General features: G+C 37.8%; 1 protein-coding gene across 4 annotated transcripts in view; it reads right to left on the minus strand.

The window, feature by feature from the left end:
- The window catches only part of LRRC72 (leucine rich repeat containing 72), a 61,466-nt gene that overhangs the window by 13,343 nt on the left and 24,313 nt on the right, over window positions 1-23,810 (minus strand). For all 4 annotated transcript variants that reach the window (XM_078342632.1, XM_078342631.1, XM_078342630.1 and 1 more), the window contains exons 4-6: window positions 9,982-10,063; window positions 8,754-8,864; window positions 946-1,035 (exon numbers count right to left, since the gene is read on the minus strand). In XM_078342632.1, the coding sequence (XP_078198758.1) occupies window positions 946-1,035; window positions 8,754-8,864; window positions 9,982-10,063 (283 nt within the window). The remainder of the gene's footprint in view (window positions 1-945; window positions 1,036-8,753; window positions 8,865-9,981; window positions 10,064-23,810) is intronic.

Raw genomic sequence — 23,810 nt, forward strand, 5'->3', positions numbered from 1 at the left:
TTATAAATAGGCAGAGTGATTCAAAATAGAACGAACACTTTCCAGAATGTGTTTATCTGAACTATGTTATAGGTGAACATCCTGTCAAAATTGTTTTGTAAAGGGACTATCACAGTTATTTCCATAACCTCACAAGAAATATACACTCCACATGTCACAAGGCACAGCTTAATTCTTCAGTCTAATGCGTCCCAAACACCTACTAACACATCACTATGGATGATTAAAATTTTTGCATGATACATCCTTTCATTTCCTCAAGTCTATTAGAAAGAAGAGGTATAATTATAAGTTTCTGATGTATCCCATAGAAACTGGTTACTCAGGAATAAACTAAGAATGTTCAAACCTGTGGAGACAGAAAGGTAAGTAGATAGATAATATAGCACTTGGCAAAATAGGTCTCAAAAAATGTTTAAGTGTAATATGCTGAGGTTGGTTGTGTGTGTGTACATGTGGCTTACAGAAGTCAGACATGCTATCTTGAAGATGTATTCATAAAGAAGTCATCATTGATTATATGTTTCAATATATATATTTACAGAATTTTAAAAAGCACGACTTTTAGAACTTAAATATGCGTTATGAGATTTATTCCAATTCCCTCACTTTTGAGATAAGAAACTAGGGTGCCAGGAGGTAAATGATTTGGCTTCAGACAGGTTAATGTCAAAACCAGGATGAGAAGGAACACTTTCCTCATGCTCGGTTAGAGGGCGTTTCTAATAAAGTAGTAGAGAGACATGAATTGCTAAATTAGGGCAAATTTCAGAGAGCAGATCTTTCAAAAAGAAATAATTGAAAAACTTTCATTTACAAAGGTAATTATTCAAAGTTTTTTTTTTTTTACAAAGATATATTTTTCAAAGGTAATCTTCATTTTTAAACCACTGAGGTATAAGACTGCTTCCCAAATATTTCTGTGGAAGAAAGAAGGATCCTTACGTTTTCGGTCAAGCAGCTCCACTCCTGGAAGGTGGTAGATGGTATATAAACGATACAGGTTATATTGGCACAAAGGGTTTTGGTATAGACCTGCAAATGAAGAATCCAAAATAAGATGTCAGATTTCAAAATTAGTTTCATTTATCACTTATAAAATACAAGAAATTGCAAGATTCATATAAAACCTAAGAACTTGTAAAGCTCTTCTTCATATCAAGCAAGAGACCCATTAAACCTTTACTTAGAGCAGCAGTTAATTTTTCTATCTGTTAAATTCATGTATTCAACAAATGTTTGCTTACTATCTACTAGGAACTGTGCTAAGGGCTAGGATCATACCATTAACCCAAATCTGCCAAAAATAAGGGAAATTTTAACATGTTCATAAGTAAATTAGTAAATGGAGAACTAGATATCTTCTCTATTGGAGTCTTGAGGCTACTTTTTATTAAAATATCACTTGGTACTCTTCTTTCAGTCTTCAGGATTACAAGGGTGCATGTGTGAAGATAGGCAGAGACACAACACTCTGCTTTAATAGAATTTACTTCTTCTACACCATTGCTCATAGTTCAAAATGGTCAGTAGTAGCTTCAGAGCTCAGCAGGACCAGAGCTGAGCAGATGTGGCTCTTGTATCTTGTCTACCTCTGTCCAGGCCCGTGCAGCTCTGAGATCCTGGTGTGCAGTCGCTAGCTTTTGCAATAAATCGCACTTCCTAATGCAGTGGTTGGAAGAGGGAGGTATGTGGATGCAGAAGCAGCCCTGGCACTTCTGACATCATATCCCTTAGAGATCAGCACATAGGTATGTTTTTAAACATCTTCAACTAGAAGTTGTAACGGCTTTATTTTTTTTTTCAAAAAAATATATTTTCCCTATTCATCCTAGATGATAATAAACATTTTTTTTAACACAACATGAAATAAAACTTTTATAATTTTTCAGTTGGGCATCTTTTTTTTTTTTTCTTTTGAGACAGAGTCTTGCTCTTGTCGCCCAGGCTGGAGTGCAATGGCATGATCTCAGTTCACCACAACCTCCACTTCCCAGGTTCAAGCTATTCTCCTGCCTTAGTCTCTGGAGCAGCTGGGATTACAGTCGCCTGCACCACGCCCTACAAATTTCTGTATTTTTAGTAGAGACGGGGTTTCCCTACGTAGGCCACGCTGGTCTTGAACTTTTGACCAGCCTGGCCAAACCTGACCTCGCGATCCCATCCCCCCACCCCGCCTCCCGCAACCTCGGCCTCCCAAAGTGCGGGGATTACAGGCGTGAGCCACGCGCCTGGCCAGCCAGGAGTCTTTAGTTTTTCGAATTCTGTCAACCCACATAAAATTTCTAGGAAATACTTGGGAAAATACATCTAATAAGGAGAACCACTAGATGGCAGTAATAGAAAGAGCTCCAGCTGCACAACTACTTCCCTCAACAAAATGAAGCCCGCTTAATGTACTTGCTAAATTTAAGAGTACTGTTGTAGACTATTGATAAAATACAAAGAGGCTTGATAAAGGCATGAAAATAGTAAGCATTAGAAATGCTAAGAAAAAAAACCATGATGAATATTTATAAAGAGCAGTTTGTAACAAATAAGATTAGGGTGGGTGCATAGCAAACTAGATAAAAAACTTTAAAAAGTCAATAATTTGGATGTTTTTTCTGTAGTAATAAAACATCCTGATATTTGTTGTATACACACAATTTTTTTCTGGCCTATAAAAGCGTTATATATAGCTATTCCCTGTGTAAAACACAAGCTTTAGAGGGACATAAAGCAGGCAATGGAAGACACCTGGTGCATAATAAACTAAAGTTATAGGAGGAAAGGCATAAAGGAAAATGTAGAGCCAGGAGCCACAAAGAAATTTAAAAGAAAGGAAATATGTATGTAATGGAGAAAATGAGAAGACAAAACAATTTTCTGTTTCAAGATTTTTTAAGAGACAGAAGATGGACTGAATTTTATTTTTATTCTTAAAAGAGAAGAATTTTAAAGTGGTAACAAATAATTATAACTGCAGGACAGGGAGTAGAACACATGTATATTAAACCAGTAATAAGGATAGATTTTAAAAGAGCCACAGGGATCATGAATTGTAGTTTGAGCCAGAGAAAGTAAAGCAAAGGAAACCCTTCAAGGATATAAAAGCAAAGCACAATTGTTTTTAATGAGAACTTAGGAGGAAGAGAAAATCACGAATGCTTTAGTACAGAAGTCTGGTTTGTGGTTACTGTCTTGAGGAATGACATCTGACACTTCATAACCCTGTTATACATTATAGCATCTGGAAGTAGAGTAGGCCTTTACATATGATGTTAATGGAAAATGTACCAACATCTTTCAATGACGTTTTCTCTAGGTGTACCCTTCGTCTTCTTTTCCCTCTGAGGACATAACTATCCATTTCATTTCATTGCTTGGCTTTTTCTGCTAATCCTTGGTGAAGTAACTTCTATATGGAAATTCAAAACCTAGCTTCAGCTAAATAAAACACCAAACTTGGATTTACTACTGTTCCATTACTTATTAACAACATATTGATACCAAAAACTCTATTGACTTGTGGCTGACCATTCATTTCATCCTAAAGTAAAAACTGAGTGACACAAAATCAGAACACTGAGCTGTTAGCCCAGCCTCTGCTTGAATTAACTTTAAAAAATTGAATTAAATAAATTGAAAGGCATTTCATCATTATTATTCACTGTTTCCCAGATATTAAATTTTAGAAGGAAGCAATCTTATTTTTAACTCTTTTTTCCTTCTATACTATTAAACATTTAACATTTTGGATTTACGAGTTTTGGCTTGATGCTACTAAAATCGCTATAAATTAAATGTCTAAGAGGTGAAATTGGTTTCCTGTGTCTGAATGTTCTGAAAGCCTTCTATGATGTATGGGCACATTCTTTTAGAAACTATGAAGCGAAATTGCTTACACTTTCACTTTCAATAGGTTAATACTATTTAATCCACCTTCCCTCTAGGCTACTTACAGAGTACACCTCAGTGGCGCCAGCACTGTCTTGCTTATCTTCATTTGGGATTCTGCGTCTAAGCAATTTACATTTACACAATGATATACCGAAATGTCTCTACTACCTTACCACACAAGCTTGACTTACGTGAGTCATGTGGATGAAGCTACTTATTATTGAGACAGAAGAGGGGAAAAAAAGACATCTAAATAACTGGCTCCAGTTATTTTTTTGTAAACTTTTAAAGCAGAATTAAAAATTGTTATGTAAATGAACCCCCATGCTTTTAAGACTGCCTTTGAAGAAAGTTGACATGACTAATAAGGGACCAACATCCCAATTTTATATGGGGAAATGAAAATGATATGGAGAATGTTAAAAGCCTATAGAGAACAGCCTGTGGAAGAAAGTGCAGCTGTCAATAATGAGATGCCAGGATTGTGAGGCTCTGGGTCAAGGTTACGTAGTAAGGTCAGCATCTCCATTGTTAATTATCATCTTGTTTTTACTAAAAATCTGGGGGCCACCACACATCATGTGCTTTTTACTGAATATGGAAATCACCCCTGATTGTAAAAGGCAAACTGGGATAAAGCAGAGGATCAATAGAGGAGAGATCAGAACATCCTCTTTTTCAGGACAAACAGGGGTGAAAAACACTTTTGGTTCTTTTTCTTTGGTGGATTGTTTTGTCTTTTGGGAGAGGTGGTCCCACCTGGAAGAGCATTATAGGAGAGGCTCAAAGGAAGAGACACTGAAGATCCTAGTCCCACCCCATCTCCCAGCATCCCCCTACACTTACTGTGTGTGACTTTTGCCATTGGCAGTGGATTGGGGCCACTGCTAAAGAGAAAGGCAGACAACGTTTGAAAGCAATACCTGTGGAAACATGGAGATCCTCTCTCGAAAGGAGGACCTCCCTGTTCCCAATGCTGATTCCTGGAAGCTCTGGTAGGAAGCAGGTCTTAACAATTATGGCATGCAGGAGTCTTATGCATACTTTCCAACAGCGGAGCATAATAAAACAAAATTAGTGAAAAATGAGGAAACTGAAGGTTTAGAACAGGAGAATGGATTAAGCATTTTGTTGCTGTGGGTTTTGGTGGTGGTGGTTTTTTCCCCTTAGTGCTGGAAATGGGGGAGGAGTTAATGAAAGCCTTTAGCCACCAAGTGGGTCTTTGACATATGTGGATTCTGATTTAGAAAGTGTTTGGAGGAGGGAAGAGACAAGGAAAACAGAGCTGGAAAGGGAGGGTGTGGAAAGGTAGACCACCTGGAGACAAGAGGTGGGGCACCCTGACTCTGCCCCGGAAGACAGGAATTCCAGTTCCCAGGACCTCACACTCTGCAGCTGGTTTAGGCCTCCCTAAAGCTCTCAGCCATGAGTCTCTTAGGCAATCCTTGGCAATTCTCCTCATAAATGCCAATGGAGGGTGCAATGCTGAGAATGGATTAGCATTTTATCCTTCAGGCTATTTTCTCACCCTCTGAAGAACTTGTAATTTAAGAGGATTAATAACAACACTTTATATTTTCATATGAATTTACAACCTAAAAAGAAAAAAATGACAACAATCTAAAATACATGAATTTCTCATATTAGTTAATGAGCTGACACTAATCTATGATTGCAAATGAGGCTCATAGAAAGTCAATCTGAGAACATGACTGCACAAATAACATTAGTTGTCTAATAAATACAAACTATTTTTCATACAATATCTTTAACCAAAATGGGACATGTGTTCAAAATGTGAACCTTCAGAAAATGCTTTTTGTTTTTTGTAATTTGACATAGAATTTTCTCCATTTCAAACAAATGACCCCACAACAAGATTCTCAACTGGAAAATTATAGTTATATAACTTGAATTATGTCACTATGATTTTAAGTAGTGGTCATAAACTGTTGTGACAGGTAATGATATGGACATTATACTACCAGGCTGGTATTTACAAACTAGAAAAATCCACTCCCACCCCTCATGCTTGGCACAATGTGCTCACATACACCCTTGACAAGTAGGGAATGGGCTGGATTTCAGGATCCATTTGGTCCTGGGCTGGGCACCTTTGTTTAGGGCATAACCCTGTTTATTACTATGGGCATAACCCTGCTTATTACTATGGGAGCAAGCTTGTTTACTACTCTCCAAATGTTGTTTTATAACAAATTTGCTTAAATTATCGAATTTAGGAACTAGCATATGAAATCATTTTTCATCAAACTCCTTCAACTCTCTAAGAAATATTTAGGCTGAAAGTTATAAATTTGTAAACCCTATATAGGTATAGACTGGGTCTTTCTTGCTCAACTTTGAGTCCTATTTCTAGTATAGCCTCATATAGTGAATGTGTGATAAACATTTATTAAATGAATGAATGAATTATAAATATTTCTTGAATGAATGGAATGAATGAATAAACGATAAGTGAAATAAGGCATGAGTTAATGTTTCACCATTCCTTAAGAGTTTGGTTAAATCTCTGAACTTTGCATTTCCATGATTGAAGAGGGCATAATTCTAATCATGTCATAGAATGCTATAAAGATTTAAATGAGAATATAATAAAACATTTGTTTCAACAGGAAAGACATTCAAACATGTCACTATATGATTATTATTTAAATTATCAGTTATGTTTTCTTGAGAATTTCAAGACTGAATACAACTTATTTCATTATCTGATTTACATAATTCACAACAAAACAATTTTTTTCTTTTTTTTAAATTTCAATTTTTGTTGTTGCTTCAAAATAACATTAATGATGAGAAATGTTTTCTTAAAAAGTGTTTACAGAGTTATCTTCATGTTTGGAGGAATCCTGAGAGGTAGCTGTCAGCTCATTTTATAGAAAAACAAAGGTAAGAGATCTAGGTCTAACGTGACTAGACTTTTAATTATAGCAGCATTTTTTCAGCAGACAAGGGCCAGGTAACTCAAATATGCGGGCCAATTCTCTCACAGAAGATCCAAAACCTGTGAAAACCTCCTGACAGCAGGCAGTCTTATCTTGTCTCTAAAATAAGCTTAAAATTGCCATGAACTTGGTGTAATTTTGTGATTTTAACAATTGGGTTTAAAGAATCTAACTATAACAAATGAATCATTTTCCCTCATTACAGTAGATAACACTGAAAATATGTGGAAACCGATATAAAACTGATAACACTAAAAATACATAACTGGTAATACTGAAAATATATGGAAACCTTAGTAACTCTCTATATTGATCTGATTAGAACCTTCACTATCAATAGTAGTTTACAATTATTCACTGTCTCAGGCAAATCTGAGAAATAAATAGAAAAGGAATTTTTTAAAAAATCTATTGCATTACATTATATAATGAGGTCTCTAAACTCTAAAGTCTGAAATCCTACTCATTGATCTGCAGGTCTTTCACCTTTAGTACCCAGAATCCTTTATATTGTTTTGTGGTTGTATACATGTTTATTTACCCTTCAAGATCATAAGTTTTTTGAGAGTAGGAGTGGTATATTATTATTATTATTATTATTATTATTATTATTATTTTTGAGATAGTCTCTCTCTGTCGCCCAGGGTGGAGTGCAATGGTGCAATCTCAGTTCACTGCAACCTCCACCTCCTGGGTTCTAATGATTCTCCTGCCTCAGCTTCCCGAGTAGACCACACCTGGCTAATTTTTATATATTTAGTAGAGATGGGGTTTCACCATGTTGGCCAGGCTGGTCTTGAACTCCTGACCTTGTGATCCACCTGCATCAGACTCTCAAAGTGCTAGGATTACAGGTGTGAGCCACCGTGTCTGGCTATTATGTTTTTTTTAATTCATTTCACAATGCTTTCCAATAGGTCAGTTCCTTACTGGGTGTGATTCAATATATATGAATAAAGTTTGCTGGTTGCCCAGTTGAAAGTTTAAAAAGTCTTTTGGTTTGTATTTCTTTATTTTTTTGGTATCAGCTTAATTAATATACTTCCTGTACTACACAATTCACCCATTTTAAACATACAATTCACGTGTTTGTGGTAGACTCACAGTTATGCAACTTATCACCACAGTCAATTTTAGTACATTTTATCACCCCGAAAATAACCCCACCCTCCTTACCCTCTAGCTTTTACAAACCCTAATACCTTGGCCCTAGGCAACACTCATCTATTTAAAAACAGTTATCTCTCAGTGTTGCTGGCTCTATAGATGTGCCTACTTAAGCACTTATATTAATGGATTCATATAATATGTGTTAAAACTTCCTTTTGAGATAAAACCAAAAACAAATTTAAACATGTAAATGCTTTTGTTACTTTTGTTGTTTTCATTAGACATGTGATAGATAGCATTTCACACACACAAATTTTTCTACCTGTGTTTTTTCAAAACCATGTCTTAAAAGACGGTAAGATCTAGTCTTATTTTCAGGAATATCTTAATTTTTTTTTTTTGAGACAGGGTCTCACTCTGTTGCCCAGACTGGAATGCAGTGGCGTGATCTCTGCTACTGCAATCTCTGCCTCCTGGGTTCAAGTGATCCTCCTGCCTTAGCCTCCTGAGTAGCTGCGATTACAGGCATGTGCCACCATGCCTGGCTAATTTTGGTATTTTGGTAGAGACAGAGTTTTGCCATGTTACTCGGGCTGATGTTGAACTCCTGGGCTCAAGTGATCAGGCCACCTTGGCCTGACAAAGAGATGGGATTACAGGTGTGAGTCACAGTGCCTGGCCTAAATATCTTAATTGTAAACATTGCTCCTCTAATTTTAAACTTGATAAATGGAAAAAAATGTCTTATGTTAATACTACTTTAATTTATGGCCATATAAAAGTGCAAATTGTTACTTAGGATCTTCAGATTTAGCATTCCCTTTAATTCCTTCACTGTCGCATCAAGGTTGGTTAACTCATTGTGGTGTAGCAGGAGTATATGCAATGAAGGCAAATAATGCAGGCCTAAAAAAAAAAAACAAACAAAATTTTTTACAAGATTTTAAACACTATTTCAATTTTTTTTTTTACTGCAAATAAAAATAAACATTTTAAATGCTAATTAACATGCTAACTAAAAAGGAAAACATGATTGCTGGTTAAAAAATGAATAAAAACTAGTAAGATATTATAAATTATTATGAAGAATACAGTAAGGTATAAGTCATGTAATTAATTGCAAAGTGGGAATATAGAGTAAATTTCTTTCCACTGTTATTGTTTTACTTTTTAAAACATAGCAATGATTTTGTTTGTTTGATTGATTTTGGAGGGGTTATTTTCTTTCTTCTTTTTGTTTGGTTTTGAGATTTTTTTTCTTGTCAATCTTATTTAGATTTATAATGCCAGTCAAGGGAAAATTTTCCTCCATATTGCTTAGCAAAGTATTTTTTGTACATAACTGGAAGCCAAATATTCATATCATTTTCATTGATTCTAAATTGTATATTTTCCCACATTTTTAACATAAATGAAAATGGGATGTGTCTTTTTGATAGCCATGTCATAGCTTCATTGGCAAGATGTTCTTTCTTAGTGGTGCATGAAATCATGATGGGCCTTAAAATTTATGACATTTTGATTCTATGATATGCTATTAAAGAAAAGTAGTTTGTACTGTGCCTCTGTATTTCATGATCATAGTGTGCTACATGCTTTTATAACTGGCTTGAAATGATCAATTTTGAGAGTGTGTTACATATAAAATTAACTCAGCGTGAAAGCAAGAATTTGGTAAAACAATAGCCAATAAAAATTTTTAAGACAATTTAGAAGGTTTGTATTTATTAATGCTCCCAACTATTGTTAAAATTTGCTTCCATATGTCTAGTTTATATCTGAAATACCTGTTAAGAGTTATTTTACATTTTGAATGAGACATATAGCAATATTAAATTAGAAAAGTAATCTAATAGCACATTTCTTGAAAAAAATGTACATTAAAACATTTGAGAAATAGATTTTATAATATATTTCAAGAGAAATGTTAAAACAGATTTTTGTATGTCATTAGCAATTACCATAGTTAAAAGTTATTACTTAGTAGAAAATCTATTAAATCAACAGAAAATTTAAGACATACCTTCTATCTCAAATACTGCATTGTTGTTTAGATACAGTTCTGTCAGACAATAGTTTCTAGTTAGAAATGTTATTCCATGGAGCTAAAAATGAGAGTTAGAGAACAATATACTCTCTATAATGACTGTATATATTACAGAAATGTAAATAATATGATATACATAAATATATATTTAATTATAATAAGGTCAAAGTTGGACCTTTGCTATTATTATTTGTGACCTTTTGGTCTGGCCAAGTTACATTTGGATTGTCTTTTAGGAGAATGTGACAAAAAGAATATTTTTAGCCAACTTAAACCTCTCTTACCATATCTCAGCCAAACTCGCTTGCCTGGCTTTCAAAACCTCTGCCACCTGGCGTAGCCCTTTTGCTCTAACAATATTTCTACTTCTGCTCCACATAGTCTCACTGGATCTGGCACCACATATCTACCCTATAATATTATCATGTGCCAAGGGCCCTCTCCTTAGATTATGCCAAGGCCATTTTTGCATCTGTAGGAGTCAAGATTTCTGTTTGCCTGCATCTCTTTTCTTCTTGGTACACTTGAAATTACTTTTAAGGCTTAGCCCTAGGCCAGAAAGGCATACTAAACCATATGAGTGGACTGCCGCAGTACATTTTTACTTCCAGAAATCTATTTAAACCAAGGGTTGATCTCCTTGTATCTCACTGCTGTCTTTTTGCTCTGTTTTGACCCATTTTTTATTTCTCTAAAGTTCTACCTGCTTCAGCACTTTGAGTCAGATTTCCTGAGTGATGATCTAATCCTGGATTCTTTCTTTATGGCCTCGTCTCTATAATCATCTCCTCTAGCTCTCTGCCCTTCTGGTAAACAGATCTCAGTTTAGCCAAGGGCTCTGCAATCTGAATATACACAGGAGGTAGCTCTGCCAGATCAGGCCCAGTGCTAACAGCTTAACCAGATACCATCTGCAATTAGCGGGCAGGGCACAGTATAAAGCTGTTGATCATTCACAGTCCATCCTTTTTCACAAAGCCTTTCCTGACAACTCCTGTGCTCATGAACCTCCATTTTCTTGACCATCCCCAATGCTTATTTTGACATGTACAGTTAATCACTTGAATATTAGAGTTTTGTGTGTTCCTTAAGGGAAGGAACCATGTTTCTTCAGCATCTCGTCTTTTCTACCTCCCGACTCTCTTAACAATATAGTGAAGACATTGCACCTTACTTTTAAGGTTAAATTCAAAATTTCATATGAATGGAAATAGTAAAAGTACTGTCTCTAAATTCCTCAAATGAACCATTATGTACTATATACATAATATGCTAAACTGTATGTCAGAAATCATTCTGGTACCCTGTAAGGAGAACTCCTATTTGTTTTAAAATATTGACTCTATAACATCAATCAAATGTATAAGGTGCATTTGCATTGTGAAGATGAGGCATGGTAGAGCCATAGAGGAGGTGCAGTTATGTTCTCAGAACTGCAGGTAAGTTAAATGTAAGAATGATACCTTCACTATTTAACACAGAATCTAGCAAGAAAAAGATTCTCATGAAAGAGTTATCGATCAAGTATTTAGTACTTTATATATATAAAAATATATGTTCCTGATTGTAAATTCATTTTTTCGTGTGTTTTCTAAAGCTTATCGTAGGACTTTTTTTTTTTTTTTTTTTTTTGAAATGGAGTCTTACTCTGTCACCCAGGCTGGAGTGCAGTGGTTTGATCTCAGCTCACTGCAACTTCCACCTCCTAGGTTCAAGCAATTCTCCTACCTCAGCCTCCCGAGTAGCTGGGACTACAGGCACATGCCACCACACCTAGCTAATTTTTTATTTTTAGTAGAGACGGGGTTTTGCTATGTTAGTCAGGCTGGTCTCGAAGTTCTGACTTCAGCTGATCCACCTGCCTCCCAAAGTGTTGGAATTACAGGCGTGAGCCACAATGCTTGGCCAGGAACTATTATTATCAGTTAAATAAAACTATTTTTCTCATTAATGAACAGATTCAGAAAATGGATGCCAACCCATCTGACTTAGTGAAGATTTATTGGACATTTTATTCATGCCCCTCTCAAATCTCAGAAAAGCTGTTTTAGATTTGTATTCAAAGTTTAAAAACTGACTTCTTTGATGAATTTTCTTTGCTTTGTTTTTATACTGGCAATATTCACAAATTATGAAGCTATAAAAGGCATATCATGTGCTGTTCATCTGATTGTTCACAGACTCATCTCCTCAAATTATGCCAGCACTCCTTCTGGAGGGCCAGCAGTAATCTCCCCACGTTTTGTTATGTCATGAGAGATGCCATGTTTCCCCAAGGTAGGAGAAACCATTCAAAGCCAGGAGTGTCCCTGTTGGCCCCTTATCCCTTTCTAACTTTTCCAATTGGCCTCCTGGCAGCAATTCACTGCCTTCTTTTCTTCCTGTCACCACTCCCTGCTTTAATAAGAGCCACACTTGACATCAGCATAGGAAAGGAACGCCAGTGGAAATCATGACTTTTTCCTTTCTCTTCTTCCAGTTACCTGCCAACCACACATTCACAGAACATTACTCATTAGCTGAGACTTTAATTTCTCTTGCACTGCTCATTAAAACAAGTTGAACACTAATAAATCTGACAGTTTGACCTTAATTATAGAATCATAGTGTTCCCCTAAGCATGAACATCCTTGGACCATGATTATTGGGATTATAGGATTGCACTGTTAGTGAAGGTGAGAGGGAGTGAAGGGAGATAAAGTGGAGTCAAAGCCAGATCATGAGGGCCTTGGGGAGCAATTAAGAGATCTTGTTTAGAAGAATGTTATTGCCCAATTAGATTTTAGAAAGAAAGTGGCAGTTTTACAAGGCATAGTAACTACCAACAGCAGGAGATGAAAAAGGAGAGTGTTTCTCTAATTCAGAAGAATTTGTGGTGGCCCAAAGTAGAGTGATGGTGGCAGGAGAAAAGAGAAATGGAGGAAATTGTGTGAGTATTTCAAAGGAGAATTTAACAGACATTGCAAGATAGCAAGTTGTTAAAGTCAAGAACATCATAAAACATGTATTGTCCTGATACTCAACTATTATTAAAGTCAAATGTTATTTTATTTATTTATTTATTTTTTGAGATGGATTCTCACTCTGTCACCCAGGCTGGCGTGCAATGGTATAATCTCTGCTTACTGTAACCTCCGCCTCACGGGTTCCCTGTAACCTCCACAGGATTCTCCTGCCTCAGCCTCTCTAGTAGCCGAGATTACAGGCATGTGCCACCACAGCCAGCTAATTTTTGTATTTTTAGTAGTAGAGGTGGGGTTCTGCCATGTTGGCCAGGCTGGTCTCGAACTCCTGACCTCAGATTATCCTCCCGCTTTGGCCTCCCAAAGTGCTGGGATTACAGGTGTAAGCCCTCATGCCTGGCTATAAAATGTTATTATAATTATCCATTTAGAGAAATCTATGCCACTGCTTCTCAGGATTGCTGTAGGATTTATATTTAGTGTGGCATTTCACAAATCATATGTTTTACTTTAGGCTTGGACCATAGCAAGTACTCAATAGATGACTATTATTTAACCATTATTAATTTTGTGGAGCTGGGAGCTTTTATATTTAATATAAAATACATATAGGTAATCACTAGGGTACTACTAGGTACAAATGTATACCACCATGAATTTAAAATTAAGGAAAAATTGAGGTTTTCTTAACTTCTACAACAATCACATATATTGAACAAGATAATTATTCGCTGGAGTTGATGGGGTAGGGGCTACCCTGGGGGTTGTACATTAAACCCACATAGTGTCATCGGTATAAAGAATGGCTTCAAAAACTTTATTATTGTGAAACAAGACTATGGAACTTTACATTTGGAAGTGAACTTTAAAATCATGCATGTGAGACTGCATAGGTGAGGTAAATGATCTCTGGTTCAAGATATAGATGAAACACACATATTTGCTTTCGTTCATCCAAAAATTAATCTTAAATGACAGTAAAATAATTGTTTTCAAAGTTGTATATCCATAATGACAGAGGGAGCAGGAGAGGAGACAGCAGCAATATAATTTTGGAAGCTGGGAAGCATATAGTCAAGTTTGGAATTACAGAAATAAGAAAGTCAAATTCTAAACCAGAAATCAAGCTGATACAAATGCTCCTTGACTTACAATATGTCTATGTCTCAATAAACTTATCATAAGTTAACAATGTTATAAGTGGAAAGCGCATTTTCAATTTAGGATATTCTCAACTTATGATGAGCATCCATCCACCAACTTATGATGGGTATCTGGATGTAACCCCATTCTTACTCTGAGGAGCGAACTCAATATATTGCATTTGCACCATTATTAAGTTTAAAAGTAATTAAACTGAACCATTGTAAGTCAGAGAGCATCTGCATTTTTCACAATGTTTTAAAAGACTCAGTAACTGGAAGCAAAGGTAAAGGGGAGGGGATTAAATAAGCATTACCTAAAGCTGTTTAAGAAGCAATTCCATTTCTAGAGAATGTACCCAGTGTACTATTAGGTAACTGAGTCTCACCTACCACATCAAAAGACTGAAAGTTTATTCTCTAAAGAGAATAAACCCTGCAGAGTTGAATACAGAGGAGCTTCACAGGAAGATCAAGGAGAATGTATGTACACTGAATGTTGAGTATTCCCAGCCCTCTTCCCCAGCTTGGCTCTCAGAATGCTGGTAATCTTTACCCCTGGGAAGAAGATTGGAAAAAGCTTTGATGGGGATTCTATCGTCCCAAGAGGACAGACCTCAAGATATTAAGGTTATGATTCCTCCAAACTCTGCCCTGCCAGACAGCCCTACAATGAAGCTCACTGTTGACAAGCCTCAATCACACATGCTCAACATGTCCAATCAACATTTTAGACTTTCATCTTAATTACAGCCAGTTTGTCAAGGACATCTGAAGCAAAATTTGGACCTGAAAAATAGAGATCCAAATGTATATATGAATAAGATTAACTTAGAGAAAATAGATATTATGTGAACAGCAGCAGTAACAATACCATTACTATTATTATGCTCAGAGAGATTAGAGAGGATATCTTATCCTAGAAACAAGGAAAAGGTAATATAAAATAAACATTTGAATCACCTCACACCTGTTAGAATGGATATTATAAAAAACAAAAAATAAGTGTTGTCGAGGATGTGGAGAAACTGGTACCGTTGCACACTGTTGGTGGGAATATAAATGGTGCAGCTTCTATGGAAGACAGTATGGAAGTTCCTCAAAAACTTAAAAATAAGTCTACCATATGATCTGGCAATCCCATTTCTGGATGTAGGTCCAAAACAATTGAAATCCGGACAGTGAAGAGATACTGTACTCCCACGTTCATTGCAGCATTATTCACAATGGCTAAGGAGTGGAAACAACCCAAATGTCCATCAGTAGATGAACAATTAAAGAAAATTTGTTGCTTACATGCAATGGAATGTGATTCAGACTTCAAGAAGAAGGAAATCTTACAGCTGAGACAACATGGCTGAACCTGGAGGACATCAAGGACATCAAACAAATGAAGTAAACCAGTCACAAAGGACCAATACTAAATGATTCCACTGACAAAGTATGTAACACAGTCAAACTCATAGAAGCAGAGAATAGAATGGTGGTTGCCAGGGGCTTGGAAGAGGGGGAAACGGGAAGTTTTGGTGAATGGCATAAAGTTTCAGTTATGCAAGATGAATAAGTTCTAGAGATTAGTGGTGTAACTTAGTGCCTATGATTGAAAATACGGTATTGTGCACTGAAAAATTTGTTAAGAGGGTAAATCTCATGTTCCGTGTTCTTAGCACACACAAAAACAAACAACCAAAAAAACTCCTCACACACAAAGGGACACTAAGAAACTTTCGGAGTGACGGATCTATCTCATTACTTTGATTGTGGTAATGATTTCATGGGTGTATGCAAATCTCCAAACTCATCAGGTTGTATACATTAAACATGTACACATGTTTTTTTAATTTTATATATCAATTATGCCTCATTAAAACTGTTAAAATATATACTTTCATATAATAATATATTGTATATCAAGGTAATATAAAATATAAATATAATTAATCAAAAATATGCAAATATGTAATTTTACTATATTATATAATATAAATAACATAAAAATAATCATTTAGAAGAGAAAAGCTCTTAAAAATTAAAACTATAAAAGTGGACATTAAAAATGTAATAGGAGAGTTGAAAGAGAAAGTTGAGGAAATTGCCAAGAAAGAAGAGCAAAATATTAAAGAAAAAAATAGGAAATAACAAGGAAAATATAAGAAAATTAGAGGACCAATTCAGTACCTCAACATGTGCATAGTAGAAGTTCTAGTAAGAAAGAGAAGCAGACAGAGAAGAAAATTAACAAAATACCTGAAGAAAATTTTCTAAAACTAAAAGGCAAGAGTTTTCACATTGAAATTTCCCTAAGCTCAGCACAGTAAATGAAAATAGGCTCACAACAAGGCACGTCACTGTAAACCATCAGAACATTGAACACCAAGACCAGAGCCTACAGGCCTCCACACAAGACACACACACAGACCAGGGTCAGGGCTCAGTATAATTTTCTCTCCTCAACAGGTACACTAAAAGCTAGAAGACAATGAGGAGATGCCTTACCTTCAACCTAGAATTCCACCAGCCAAACAAGCCAAAAGATTGGGTCAAATTCGAGAATTGAATAAACTCAATTGTAGGCATGCACTATTTTAAAAAAATTTACACCTTCAACCCTTTCTCAGGAACCCACTGGAGGATATACTCCGGAAATAATAGTAGTAAGAGACAGTACAATAAACAAGAGGCAAAGGAAATACTGAGGATGGTGAAGGAGAGTGATTGGGATTATACACAGGCACACAGGGCAAGCAGTTGTGATCGCAGCAAGAAGGTTTAGGGCAGATAGCATGAAGAAAATGAAAATATTTGAATGCATTGAATAGATTTGGTCAACTCGAAGAGAGTTTGGGTTAAATAAGTGAAAATAGCAGATTTTAAAAAGTGTATGAGTTTGTTAGGGCTGCTAAAACAAATTCCACAACCAGGTGGCTTAAACAGCAGACACTTATTTCCACAGTTCTGGAGGCTGGAAATCCAAGGTCAAGGAGTCATCAGGCTTGGTTTCATTCTGAGGCTTCTCTCCTTGGCTCGTAGGTGACCATCTGCCCCTGGTGTCTTCATGTGATCCCTCTCCATGTGCATATGTCCGGTGTCTCTGGCTCTCTCTTAGTCTTTTTTTGTTATAAAGATTTTAGTCATAATGGGTTAGTGCCCACTCTAATGACCCATTTTGGCTTATTCATCTCTTTAAATGCCCCATTCACACATACAGCCACATTCTGAGGGACTGGGAATTAGGGCTTGAACATATGAATTTGAGGGAGACACAATTCAGTTCATAACAAAAAGCTAACAAAAAAGTCAAACAAATGTAAACTCCAGGGAATTGAAGGAAGTATAATCAAGGAAAACATAAAGCTGAATACATGACTTAACTCTGAATAGGATACTTTGTCATAACAATATACCAGTGAATATTAATTTAACCAAAATTACAATACAACCACATCAGGAGAATGGGGAATGGAAAGTATGCATGTGTGTGGTATAAGAAAGGGCAGGAAAGAGAAAGAACTAAATGCTCATTTCCTTAGTGAAAATTCAATAGCTATTTTCTAAAAGGGAAAAGTCAAGAAGTCACAGCAATACCAGCAAGTGACTTAGAGAAAAGCTGATAAATAATAAAAGATCACTTAAAAGAACTGAAAGTTGTTGCAACTAGGGAATGACAAGTGAGGGCGGATGTGTGCAATTCTTGCTGACTTAGAGAATTAGTCAATTCTTTCAACTAATATTATATGTTTATATTGCTATCTTAAGAACAACGTAAAGAAAAAGAGGAAAGAGGTTGGGTCTTATTGTTTATTCTGTGACTACTGCGTGCAAGTTTCTTTGATTAGTACTTCACACTTGTTATTTCATTTATTTTTTATGACAACCCTAGAAGCAGTCAGAAAGAATAAATACCTCATATTCTCTAAGAAGAACATAGTTTTAGAGATATGATGTGACTTGCTCCATATTATCATCTGGTTAGTGACAGAGCCATTGCTACACTGCAGTTCTTAGTTTTACATTGCTTTTAATTTATTTTTTTGAGATAGGGTCTCACTCTGTTGCCCAGGTTGGAGTGCAGTGGTGCAATCACAGTCACTGCAGGCTCACCCTTCCAGGCTCAAGCATCCTCCCACCTCAGCCTCCAAGTAGCTGGCACACATCACCATGCATGGCTAATTTTAAAATTTTGCATACAGATGTGTTCTATGTTTCTCACGCTGGTCTTAAACTCCTGGACTCAAGCAATCTTGTAATCATAGCCTCCCAAAGTGCTGGGGTTACAAGCATGAGCCACCTCACCTGAAAACATTTGCTAATTTAATAACTATTCTGTTCCTGGTACTCTGATAGGAATCATTAATGCAGATATTAGTACTATTCCTTTTTTTATCTTTCTAAACAATAAAATATGGGACACACTTACAACTCTTTGGTTGTATAGCATCTAAAACTCCCCACAACTCAAGGAATTTCTTGTCTAATGAGTCTTGGTGGCAATCAGAAACTACACATCATTGTAAGAGATATTTGCTTTTCCATACTTGTGGCAGGTAGGGCATAGATTCATGACCTAGGCTAAGACAATCTGATGCATCCACTCCAAACTTCCAATCAAGAACTACTCATGCAAAGAAGCTGAGACAGTTGAAAGTTAATTCTGGTGGCTGTAGAATTGAAAGTTAGTTCTAGTGGTGGTAGAGATGGAGAGAAAAAATAATTGCTTTCCATAGCAGTGGAAATGGTGGCAATGGTGATGGTGGATTGGATGTGTCCAGTGGCTGGTGCTGGTGACACCAACAGTACAAGCCACTGCTCCTATTGTTGATTGTTTTTCCACAAACAAGTGTTTTTGGAAAATAGTTCTGTGACATAATTTTGACCATGGCTCCCTTTGATTTTGAGAATTTTCTGAACTTGATTCTCAAGCTCCATAATATCTATTCAATATCTTCTTGATAAATAATTTTTCTGCTTAAATCAGCCAAAGCATGCTTCTGTCATGTGAACTTCTGTTACCTTAACTAATACTCATGCAAAGAAATATTCTTAGCCATGAAGTCCAATAAATAGAAACTGATGTTTTTAAATGAACAAAAAGTAAAATACTAAACAAAATATTATACCATCCTCAAATTTGTAATTGGTAACTAATTACATGCCATTTGGATTCACTGACAAAGTGAAAATAAATATTGTATTTATGAGAAAATCTTAGAGTTTTTATTTGATCACTCCTCTACTCAGCAACTGTTTGTTGAGTACCTATTATGTGTCAGACTCTGTGCTAAGTTCTGGGGAAACAGCCATGAAGAAAATAGACAAAAATCTCTCTCTTATTACAGTAGGGAAAGATTAAATAAATAATACATACAATGAGTAAATTATATATTATGACCTAAGTTGATAAGTGATATGTGAAAAATAAAGCTTGGAGATTGTGTTCCGGAATCTTTGGGGTGTTGCTTCACCAGCTGGAAACCTCTGTGGCCACTGGCACCTTTGTCTTGAGTTTTGCTCTGGTCTGCTGGGCTGGTTTTGCCTACTTAGCCTGGAAGGCTGTGCTCAGCTCTTGCTACCAGCTTGGATCCCCTGCCTGTCAAGGATGAGCCAGGCACAGAGCAGTGAGGGGTGTGTGAGCAAGTGTGGGGTCTGGCTGACTGTGGTAGGGCAGGCAGCTCCAGGGGTTGGCATGGATGCCAGCTTCCTGTGAGGCTATGGCTGGACAGGGTGTATAATAAGCAGCTCCCATGGCTGACACTGGGAAGTGCAGTGTGGAGCCAGGAAACGAAGATGCCAGGAACCGCAGAACCCTAAATAGGATATCAAAGCCCTGGCTTGGGGAGCTCCTAGGCCTGGGATCCCCAAAGGGCTTCAGCTCTTCTCTCCTTCTTGTCACTCATAGTGTGGCAGGCAAAGAGTATGTTTTCAGCCCTGTTTGTGTTGCAGGTTTTTAGCCCCACCATTCAGCACGTCCCGAGTTCTTGTCCTGCATCCAGGAAGAATGAGGTACACAGACGACTGTAGGGTAAGCAAGACAAAGAGGAGCTTTACTAAGCAATAAAACACCCTAGGGAAGACCAGCAGTGGGCAGCTCCTGTCCATAGTTAGGGTGTTCCAACAAGTGTCCAGCTCCTGCAGAGGGGATAGCTCCTCTCTGCAGCTGGTCGTCCTGCTGTCTCAAATCTGGCTGAATTCAGAGCTTTGATGGGCCTTAGAAAGGGGGAAGTGCTTGCTACTTGGTTCATGGGCAGCCATAGGTGGGCACAGAAAAAAACACCACAAGTTCTCACTCTAGTCCATGGGAATGGTAGCTCAACCCTTAGCCTTTAGGCCCTTCCAGCTTGAAGGTGGGGCTTCACTGGGGACTTGCCTTCTTCTGCCCAGGGGCCTGTGTGCCTCTTGCTGCTGTTCATAAAGCTCAGGCTGTTCCTGCCAAGGGGCACCTGCAGACCAGTGCAGAGCTGCCCTTAACTCCCTTTTGGCTTCCCTCTCGTAATTGTTGGTACCCAAAGTCTGGATGGGGCCAAAGTGGTAGGGGGCTGGCGTGTCAGCTTTGCCCCAAGTGTGTGTATCCCCAGCCAGCTTGCGACAGCAACTGGCCTTGGGCTCAACTTTGCTCTGTTAGTATAATGGGTGCTGACAGCAGGAGAAGCCAGATAGTGGGAGGAGGCACTTCTGAGGCTGTGGAGGTACAGGGGGCCTTCCTGGGTCTCCATGAGGGCAGAGATGCCTGGGTCCACAGCCACAGTTGGGGCAGTTGCAGCTGTGCCTGGGAGGATGGGGCTCCTGCCTGCTCCCAGCTCCCAAGAGCACAGGGGTGCCCAGGTTGCAGCCATGATTTGGGCTGCTGCAGTTGTGTCTGGGGAGCTCCCACTGGCTCTGTGGAGCATGATACCGCCCCGGTCCCAGCTCTGCCTTGAGATCCCACTCTGCATGTCCCTCTATGCCGAACTACACTGTTCCTCCACCAGGGAGTTATTCAGCCTGGCCCCATTGCAGCAGCTCCCAGGGTGGCGGGCTCTGGGGGTGTCTCGCACGAGTGGGCTCCAGGGACTTTCCACCTCTTCTCAATGTTTCCCTTGCTGTGCCTTTGGCTGGGTAATCACAGGCTCCCAAGATACGGTGGGTCGTTGAGGCTGAGGCCACAGTGGAGGCTCCGGGCCTGGGAGCAGGTCCTGTGGGGCTGTGCTAAGGGAGTGGTGATGTAGTCAGCTGCACTGGGGAGGTTAGGCACAGAGATCCCACTGCCACCACTGCTGCTCCCACAACTGCTCCTGCTGCCAGTGTCCACACCTCCCTGCTGCAGCTGGTGTCATGACAGCAGCGGCTCCAGACAGCCTGCCACCGCCAGAAATTGGAAGTGGAAAAAAGAGATAGTGTTACATTTTAGTGGGGTTGGACTGAGTAGGCCTTGTGGAGGAGGCAATGTTTGAACAGACTGTTGATCATGGGGAGGGAGAGGGCCATTGGAATATCTGTAGGAAGAGCCCTGGGGGGCAAGCCAGTGCATAGGTCTAGAGACAGTACAGTGCCTGGTGTGGCTAAATGAGAATGAGCCAGGGAGAGATGGCAGGTAACAAGATCAGAGAGAACCAGAGGCCCAATGTGTATAGGACCTTGTAGGTTACTGGAAGAACTTGGCTGCATGTAGCAGAAAGCCATCAGAGCTTTTCAGCAGAAGAGTGCCAGTTTTCAGTTAGGTTTCCACAGATCACTCTGTCTGCTGTATTGAATAATTCTCAGTGCTGGTGGGGGGAATTTTGTCCCCCAGGGAGCATTTGACAGTCTGGAAACATTTTTCTTTGCCACTCCTGGGGGGCATCTCCTGTCATTAATGGGTAGAGGCCAAGGATGCTGCTGAGCATCCTATAATGCACAAGACAGATTCCACCACCGAGAATTATCCAGATTAAAACTCAGTAGTAGCAAGGTTGAAAAACCCTAGGGGCAAAGACCTATATATAGACCAGTGATTAAACAACATGGTGAAATTCTGAAAAATTCTGTACTTACATGTTAATTAAAGGGTATATTATTGCATGTTTAGTACTGAAATCCCAAAATTACTAAATTTATGTAGAACATGAAACATTGGTTGGGAAGCAGTATATCCTAAATTATATAGGAGTTAAAAAAAGAAAGATTTCAATACACTTTTAGTATGTACTTTTTATTATTTTGAGACAGAATCTCACTCTGTCACCCAGGCTGGAGTACAGTGGCACAATATGGGTTCACTGCAACCTCTGCCTCCCAGGTTCAAGTGATTCTCTTGCCTGAGCCTCCCAGGTAACTGGGACTATAGGAATGCACCATCACATCTGGTTAATTTTAGTATTTTGAGTAGAGACGGGGTTTTACCATGTTACCCAGGCTGGTCTTGAACTCCTGACCTCAGGTGATCCACCTGTCTCAGCCTCCCTAAGTGCTGGGATTACACGCGTGATTCAGAAGTAACGATTTGTAACCAATCCAGACTTTCAATCTCAGGTTTTCCCCTCTCATTTCCAATTTGCTAAAATATTTCTACTTGCTCTTTCCAAAATAGGTTATATTTTTTGTTAAATTATTAAAAACCTTAACTAGATATGTGTTGTACACATCTTCAGATTTCACCACCATGAAGTGAAGTATTATTTAGCTTATTTATATTGATTTTCTTTTTAAAGAAGTTTTAAAATATTGAGAAAAGTATAATTTTTTCAACAAAATTGACACAAAGGATACTCTTAATGTTGCTCTAAGATAACAGGCACACAGAAGGGCCCAAAATATACTGAATGTATGCTAATCCGTCTGGTTTTACACAGTGGAGTTTTTACTCCTCCAAATAGCTTTGTGGAAAAAGGTATTATACATATAAGTGAATAAACAAATACATATACCTACACTTAATATACACATAAATCTGATTAAAGAGGCCAACAGAAATTCCATGATACAGTGTGTTGTAAAGCTACCTGAAAAAGTACTGCCGTTCAAAGAATTCTTTATCCAATATTTGTAACAGCACATTAAAAATCGTTATTTCAATTTCCAAATACATTTTGCTAATTTTGTAAACCAATATTCCTTCCTAAAATACATAAATCTGTGCTCTTTGCTGAATTCTCAATATGTGCTTCATGTCTAGGCGCTAGGAAGCCATAACTTATCTTAACAGCATAGAAGACTAAGCTTAGGACAGTTCTTAAAACATTTATTCTTTATTTTATTTTACCTTAAGTTCTGATATACATGTGCAGAACGTGCAGGTTTGTTACATAGGCATACATGTGCCATGATGTTGTGCTGCACCCATCAACCCATCATCTAGGTTTTAAGCCCTGAACAAGTTAGGTATTTGTCCGAATGTTAAAGCATTTATTCTAATCTGACCATTCTCTACTCAGTTAGTGTGAGTGATGTTACTACAAATATTTCACTTTTTCTTTAGATAATGATATTTATAAACAATGACTTTGCCGGAAGCGGTCTTTTTATGGAAACTGAATTTATACAATTAGTTATCCATTTGGTTTTTGCTGCACAGCAGAAATCAGATTCCATTTTGAATAGTGGCTTGATGAGGCATTAGAGAGGTTCTTCATGTAATGGTTATCCTAATCTGAGACAAAATGAAATATACCAAGCTACTGCTGCACTTCCAGATATAGAAGTATATTAACATTGTGGCACCAATATTAGAATGCATAGTCATTTTTGG

This window comes from Callithrix jacchus, chromosome 11 (genome assembly GCF_049354715.1).
Source record: "Callithrix jacchus isolate 240 chromosome 11, calJac240_pri, whole genome shotgun sequence".
Classification (NCBI taxonomy): Eukaryota; Metazoa; Chordata; class Mammalia; order Primates; family Cebidae; genus Callithrix; species Callithrix jacchus.